The sequence below is a fragment of the Pteropus alecto genome, unplaced genomic scaffold (assembly GCF_000325575.1).
Source record: "Pteropus alecto unplaced genomic scaffold, ASM32557v1 scaffold131, whole genome shotgun sequence".
NCBI lineage: Eukaryota > Metazoa > Chordata > Mammalia > Chiroptera > Pteropodidae > Pteropus > Pteropus alecto.
In genome coordinates this window covers 21,000,255-21,008,610 of record NW_006434709.1, presented here as the reverse complement: position 1 = coordinate 21,008,610, position 8,356 = coordinate 21,000,255, and the positions used below count along the sequence as shown (strand labels likewise).

Genomic DNA, 8,356 nt, shown 5'->3' with positions numbered 1-8,356 from the left:
AGAGACAATTGATAAAATTCTTATTGCACTGTTAGGTGGTATAGACGTTTCTTGTCTCACATCTACTTGACCTCGTTTTTCAAATTATTTTTATATTTACCACCTCATTTGATTGTTATGACTTGCTGGGTTGGTGGGCAGGGGGAAGGCAGGGCCAGCTTTGTTCTTCCCATTTGATCAATGAGAAAATGCGGTGGATACACCAGGACGACTTGAATTTCCTATCTGCAAAATGAGATTAGACTAACATCATAGCTCAACCGCTCTATGACTCTTTTTCTGATTTTGCTGAAGTGACACAGCTGTTTAACAGTGAAGACTCCCTTTAAGTCCAAAACGCTTTCTGCCACACAGTTCTTCCTTGTATTCTTCAGCCCCTTCACTGCACGTTTATTTACCTGTAAAATGTAACGTCTCCTATACAAAGTTGTTGGGAAAATTGTTGAAGGGATTAAAGGAAAGATCGAAGCACCTGGTACAGTGGCAGCTATTATTATTATTGTCATCACTGGTACTAATAAGGAGGCAATATAGTATAGAGGAAAGAGCATGGGCTTTGGAGTCAGGTAAGTTTCCAATCGTTTACCAGTTGGGTCATATTGGCCAATTATTCAACCTTTCTGAGCCTTCTATAAAATGGAGCCTGTAATCCCTACATTGTTGGTGGTTGGAAGACTAACGTGTAGAGAGCACCTCTCCCATTGCTCAATAAATAGTTGGCAGATGTGAATAATAAACCACCTTTTATAAGAGACTGGGTTATATTTTCATGATTCCCTCACAAGTGGAAGTGACATTTCATCAAGGTGAAATGTAACCTTGAAATTAACAGAAGCATACCGTCATCTTTTAAACAAATAGGAAAGAAGATTCTGAAGTTTAGCCGTTCTGTGCACATCTAAAAGGGTGAGGAAAAACCCACATGGACCCAGCAGTTAGCAAATGGTCTGTGTGGAATTTCATGTCAGATGGTCTTCTGAAAAATCCTCTATTATTTTATTCAAGTCCTTTCATTCTCGCCACTGCAACAATCTTATAAGGTTGTGCAGTTTACTTAGAAAAGCCTGTTTACCCTCATTATATCACTTTCTTTGAAAAGCAATCATTTGAGTACTGTGAGGAGTTGCTTTGCTATAATGATGACCATTTTGAAGGATGCAGTGAAGTTGGAAACCAAGATCCTTGGAGCCTTGGCTCTGACAGTGTCATGAAAAAGGCCAAGGGCAGGACTGAAATGTGAAAATTCTCCATAGGGCTTGTGGTTACTTGTCTCTCTGCAGTATTTCTTGATACTGAATTTTCAGGGTACAATAAACTAACATTTATAGGCATCTATTGCTACATGCTCTGGAGCTGTGTGGCGAATGTGTTGCTAGCTGCTAAAGAGTTGCATGGTGAGTGACTCTGCCCTCGACCAGTTACTCTAAAATCTAGTTGTTAGTTGAAACCACTGGACTCAAAAGAGGTATGTATTATACAGAATACCAACTTTGAATTACAATTTGTTTATTACATGCATTGTTTGAAAAGCATCTGGCCATTTGAATATGAAATATATATATATTTTTTTCTTATTTGATGTATCTCTATCCTTGAAATTATTCTCACTGTGAATGCCCATCTTGTGTAAATGTTTCAAGAACAATTGAGTTTTCTACCTGAGAGCGGTATGTTAAATCTTTGACTAGTGTCTGTTGTGTTTGGTTGCCTTCCAGTTTTAAAATGTGTAAATTTCCTTTTTTAATGTTCTAGGGGAAAGCAATGGTATTTGCCCCACGCCGAGGGAATACTTTAAACCAGTTTTGCAATCTAGCTGAAAAAGCTGGTTTTTCTATCCAAAGACATGAAAATTATGATGAACACATTTCAAACTTCCACTCCAAGGTTAGTTTTCTGCTTGTGTTAGATAACACTTTAATCCGCATTGCATTTTGAAGAGATCATGGTCTTTTTGGCAGGTAACCTAAATATTTGATTAAAGTACTTCTTAGGTGTGCTGCTTCTGAGCAGCTATTTGTATCTGATTATTTTGTGTGGTAAAGCCATCTTTTATCTTTGCATGTCTAGAAGGATTTTACAGAAACCATTCCTGTTTACTCCTTTCTCTGAAACAAAGTAATCTTTTCATTTATAATAGACTAATTTGTAGGATGCAGGGGAGGTGGCATAGAATGAATGATAAACAAGCATTTATATTTTAATGAAAAACTTTCGGCTTTTAAGTAGGTTAAATGCTTAGCTGCACTGAAATAAATAGAAGGTGAATATCTAATTGTATCATGTTGGACTGTAAATCTTTATCTCTGCTTGCTTTATGGCTGGGTCAGTTGGCAGTTTGAGACTGTTAAATCTCATACAGAATCTCACAGTTGTGGGGTTATATGTCAGAGCGAGGAGCTACAAGATTTAGGTCAAAAGCACTTATCTGAGAGTGATTTCTAAGCTTGCTTACATAAAGCAATGTTATCAGCCTTTTTATTATTTATAGGTATACGGCAATATAGGACACTGAGAGGCAGGCATTCCACCGAAAACTTTTTAGGACTCTCACGTTTGCCAATACATGTCACAGCTACTGGCATAACATGTATGACTTATGTAATTCTATGCGTTTCAAAAATCTCCCTTCTCTGAACTAGTCTGACCTTGGCAAGAGACTTTGACTTGTCATGCTTTTGCAAGTTGTGACTGCAGAAAAGTAAAGGCCTGACTTTAATTTTCTCCTCGAAAAATACGAATAGCATTCTCTATTGCCCAGGACTATTGTATAATATAGAAGTAGACTGACTTTTGAAAAATTATATGCAATGTGGATCTGATCTTCCCAGCAAGAGAAAGGGAACCTTCACATTCTGGAAATGGGCTTGCTTCCTTGGGTCTCTGGGGCTCCATTTAGCCCCTATGATGCTTTGTGGACCGAAAGGGTTAAATCACTTTCTCTCACTGATAGAATTAGGCCTTTTGCTAACGATCAAAATAAAAACAGAATGGCACGTTATTCAAATCTTACCTGACTCTCTAGAATGATGTTTCCCTTTTTCAACTCCTCCCCCCAGCAAATGGAATGGCTCTGGGGACTTTACCTGGTGGGGGAAGGGTCTCTCCTGGCCCCCTGAGCCCCTCTTTTATCCAAGGGGTTAAAATCAGCCTTCTCTCCAGGGTCAGACTGGAGCTACAGGGATCAGCTGGTGGCTGCTTCAATGTCATATTATTCACTTTCCCCACAGAACAACAGATGCTTTTAATTTCTCAGTCACAGCTCAGAAGAGCAAAGGCGTGGGTTCCTCCACTAGCACAGAAGTTCAGCATTGGGCTTGATACCCTTGGTCTCCTCCCTGTAGAATCTGAAGTGTGTTGGAACATGTGAGGCATTGGAGGGGGTCCTTAGTGGCCACCTTTCCTTTGTCTAGAGCTTTAGATTGTCAGCAGCTAGAGGACAGCAACCTCCCCTTTTCAGTTCCAACGCTGGGCACTACCCTGTTAATTAAGCATGACACTTTCCATAAATCACTAAACGTGCCACTTACATTTATATCGATGTATTTATATTTATACCCACAGTTAGCACTCCATAAATAACTACGGACTGATGGATTGATCCCACAAAAATAAATGTCCATAAATAAGTGGCTTTAGTTTTTATTTCTTCATAATTGCTTAAAAGTTAAATTCACTGCGCCTTGCAGACGTTGGACCAAAAAACAGTTCCCTTGCCCTTTTGGTTGTTGTGAGGAGTGAAAGTTTCATTATGTTTTCAGGAAGTAAACCCTAGGGGAATATCTGCAGATGTTTATTTTTCATGACGAGAGCAATTGCATCTGATTTGGTGTTAAGCTTCCAGCAAAAGAATGCCTCCTGTCCCTCCTGTACCTGAAGCTAGAATGCCCGATGTTCCTGCGTCAGCAGCGGTGTAACCGTGTGCTGACTAGACCGAGCCAGGCCCCGATGACCCAACTTCAGCTCGCGCGCGAAGGTCTCCTTTGCAAGAGAAGGATGCCCGGACAGGATCGCGCCCACAGGCCCGGCTCTGAGGCGCGGGCTAAACTCAGGGGGAGTGGGGAGCGTCACTGTCCCTTGCCATGTCCCAGTGCTCTTCAGCGGGGCGCGGGGACGGCGACCAAAGCCAACACCCGGTCCCCTCGGGTCCCTGCCTGCCGCCCGCCTGCCCCGGGGCTCTGGGGACGCGCAGGGGCCGGCGCGGCCGCCGGGAACCTCTACCCTGGCCGCTTTTGTCTGCGGCGTGCTAATAGCCAGGGCTTAAAAGTTTTCCATCTTGAGCGGCAATCAGCTTTCTTCCTCTCCATCTCTGGCCAAACCCCCATGGTCCCTGGGACGAGCCTGCTCCCAAATGGAGGAGCAGCGTTTTCCTTCAGGCTGCGTGTTATCCTCTTAGCCCTACTGTGTTGGAATAGAGCGTAACCAGCTGGAGGACTGTAAGACGCCTGATAATGCCGCTCTTTTCCGCTGTCCTGTCTTAATCTTGTTACACAAATGGTTGTGAAGAGATTCATGAATTTTAATTTTGCCCTCTGCATTAGTGCCTCACGTCACTCATACACAGCTGCCTTCTATGCTGAGTTTTTCACCCCTCCTCTTACAACAGGGGAAAAAATTAGTTACAATCTTGGCAGTAGTGCAAAGTAAAAAAAAAAAAAAAAAAATCCACAGATTTAGGCAGCCACCCATGAAGCTGATTAACAGGCAGTGATCAGGAGGAATGGCTCTGCCTCTTAAACTTTTCACCTCTCATTGTTAACTGTGAAATTTTATTTCCGTTAAAAAGCAAGCCTGTAATCAAAACGGTGCCATTCTGCACTTTTCTGCCAGTGCTTTTGTTAAATTGTGCCCACACCATGCAGCCGGCATACTCAGGAACCAGGCAGCCAAAGGTGTAGTCTGTTTTTAAATTTTGCCTTTCTGTTCGTTCAGGCAACAGGAAGAAAAATAAAACACTTCCCTCTTCCTACCCAACCTCTCGGTCTCCCCCAGGCCGGGAATCAAACACATTGCCCGATGATGTGGCTCAAAACCTTTAAAGGCTGTTAAGATGGCAAATTGTTCAGCAAGGTAGAGACCTGACTCAGAGATTACAGCAGGCTTGAAATTAGTTGATAAACTACTCTCATTCATGCAAATATTCTTTGAAATATAATTTTACATGCCATAGATTGTGTCTGTGTGTGTTTTTAACTTTTACAAAACGACGCATGTGTTTATTTTCGTATTTTTGTACTTAGCCATGAAAATAGGCTGGGGCTCGGCTGTGAAGTCAGTACATTGTGTTAAAAGCACGGCCATATTGCACTTCTGCTTATCTATTCAAAATGCCACATTACAAGTGGCTGGTGCTTATAATCTGTGTGGTGTGCTGTTGATAATTGTGGATACTGTAAAGGGTAAACAGTCTGAACTCCACTCCCGCTGCTGCTGCCGCTCGCGCCGTGGCAAGGCTGAGCATGTTACATCCAATTATGAAGTAAAGCATACTTCATATGCTACTAATAACAGCTATATAATTTAGTTCGGTCCTCAAAGACCCTGTTTTAACCTACGGAATTGAAAAATTGTTTTATTCACAATTTGCTTTTTGTTCATTTTTTTCAAGGTGATTTTTATTTCTTAAAAGTATCATTATTAATTGGGCAAAGAAGTACAGCCTGGGTAAATGGAATTATTCTTAAACCACATAACATTCCTCCATTGAAACAAGTATTTCCTAACAGCTTTGTGTGTGTTCGAGTACCTACATAACAGACTGGATTCAGAAATGATCTGGGCTGGGGTGTAGTGTTACCTTTGACGGTTGTGGGCTCTTCCCCACCTTGGGAAGGGCTCACAGTCATCACGGGGCTGGACCCTGACCCCTTCTAGCAAGGAAGCCTCTGCTTTGGCCTCCAGAGGTCAGCATAGAATCCAAGTTAAAAGTGATTTCTATCCCATATTTACAGAAGAATTATTTATCCCACATATTACCTCAGGGACTTTATAAAGAGCTCATTTGAGTCTGTATATTAGTGCATTGTGAGTGAGTAGGTCAGCTGACACACGCTGAGTAATCAACTTTCCCTTATCCCCAATCCCTGAGGAAGAATTTACCAAGCCTGGCCCCCTCTTCCCTCTGTAAAATATTTCAATGATTTCCTTCTATCACTAGGGCAACTGGCAACAAAGGTATTTACAGTTGGATAGGTCCCTGTTAGTGGGTTTGGCTTGGGAAGTTTGTGTCTGTGAAGCCATTTTCTTGGCCTTTTTTTTTTTTTTTCATTAAAGAGTGTGTTTAAGATTAACACTGTCGATATTTTGGTGGCAACAAAAATCCATGAGGATCTTTCTAAAGAGACAATCATCTGCAGACATAACCAATTCCATCTAATAAAACAGAATAAAGTCACTTCAGTGATTGTCCCACCATCAGATCTTAGGAGAATGCATTAGAAAGTGAACGTTAGGCTGCCTTTCTGTTCCCCAGGTGGAAAGGCAAAGCAAGCTCCTTGATAGTGAGGGCAAGTCACAGTTTGGGAGTATGATTTAGAAGAAATATGCATTTTGAAACGATTCAAATTACGCCCCAGACCTACTAATCCAGGACAGTGTCATGTTGGAGCCATTCGTTTAGCTTGGGTGGGCGGTGGGGGTGGGTTGTCTGGTTTGAAACAGTAAAGGAATTGGATTCATGTATTGTTTAAAAAAATATTTATTCCGATTCTTGTAAATTAAAAAATGAATTAACAATTGGCTCAGAAAATACCAGCTTCAAAAATATTAATTTTGTCTTTATATACAACAAAGTATTATTGGCTAGAATACATATAAATATGACTATCAAAACTATTCTAGTCAGACAAGGAAAGGTATACTTTAGATGTGAGAATTCTGATCAGATTTTAAAATCTATCATGGAAAGGCCCTGGGAACTTCACCTGAGTAGTATTGGAGCTTGCTGCTCTAATTGTTGGAATATGTTTCTCTCCTCAGAGAAGAGCATTTTTGAATTACTTAGCATTAATATTAAAACCCTTAAGAAGCAGCTGCAGAGTCTTTGAAATGTCTCAGGCCCCACAAGCCTCTCCCTTATGCCCAGGTGTTTCCACAGTCTCCAAACAGTGATCTGAAAGGTCTGCCCACTTGGTTCCTAGGGCCCTGGCAGAGGGCACAGAGGGCCGGGAGCAGAAACTTCTAAGCCGGGTGGCTGGCCTGGGGAAGATGAACCAGACCCCTGCTCTCCCTTCGCTGGAGGGCCTCACAGTTCATGAGTGGCTATTTATGAAAAAAACACCCTATCCACGCCCCCCCCCCCACACAAAAGATTCTCATCTTGATGCGTGATATTGTCATGTCAGTGCCACTGAGTACTGCTTTGATTTGCTTTTGTGTGGGTGCGATTTCTTTTTCCAGAACAATATATTTAAGTAAGAAGTCTTTATTTTACTCAACATTAAAAGCGACTGGTAAAAAGTCTTAATCTGAGTCTCCTTACCTTTTCTTTTTTCTATTATTGTTTTCAGTTGAAAAAGGAAAACAAGGATATATATGAAGAAAACCTTCATTACCCACTTCTGCTTATTTTAACCAAAAGTGGATAGCAGATTAAACTGCTCAAGAGATGAAGAAAACATCAAGTGCACAGGGAATATTTTACAAAAACAGAAATCTGTATCAGGCATAATATTCAGCAAGCTGTTGGCTCCCTGAGACTTGCAAGCCGCCAGGACTTGGGCCCCCACCACCTTTGCGACATTCCACGTCCGGATTATGGAGTCCACCTGTCCTCACTCACATTATTCCCCAGCCTTCCTGGATGACTCTTTTTTCAGTATGCTTGTTGCCTTTTATGTACCAAACCTTTGTTTATCTTCAAATATCTGTAAACAGCTTGTCTGAGATTCGAATTGGATTTGTGAGCAACCTAAATATTTTTGCGTCTAATTGAGACAGAATTTCTTTTGATGATTCCCACCCCTCTTTAAAAAAAAAAAAAAAATCTTGATTTTCATTCCATTTTGGGTGGCGGTAGTTTTTAATCTGTAAACACAGCAAACATCGGGATTCTATCCTGGTTAATAAAAATAAAGCTTATCTTTCCAATCTCCCTCAAATTAATTGTATTTACTCTGCCATCTCTTTTTCTGTCTCCTTTGCTCATTCTCTTTCTCCTTTTAAACAGGATGTTTTTTTCCCTATAGATGTATAAGAAATGACTACATCAGCCCAAAGCCTCATAAACTGACCGTTTGTCCTCTGGACACAATAGCATGGCCAGCCCTCTGCTCCTCCTCTCCAATTATGTGTGATTAGTCTCAATGTGTTGTGTCAAGAAGGAGGAGTGTGCTGAGTGCTTATTATCTGTTTAGGTACA

The 8,356-nt window shown here is 41.3% G+C and overlaps 1 protein-coding gene across 3 annotated transcripts in view; it reads left to right on the top strand.

The window, feature by feature from the left end:
• CAMKMT (calmodulin-lysine N-methyltransferase) overlaps positions 1–8,096 on the top strand; it is a 329,988-nt gene extending 321,892 nt beyond the window's left edge. For all 3 annotated transcript variants that reach the window (XM_015587587.2, XM_015587585.2, XM_025045088.1), the window contains 2 exons: positions 1,753–1,884; positions 7,506–8,096. In XM_015587587.2, coding sequence (XP_015443073.2) covers positions 1,753–1,884; positions 7,506–7,583 — 210 coding nt within the window. In that variant the 3' untranslated portion in view covers positions 7,584–8,096. The remainder of the gene's footprint in view (positions 1–1,752; positions 1,885–7,505) is intronic.
• The last annotated feature ends 260 nt before the right edge of the window (positions 8,097–8,356 follow it).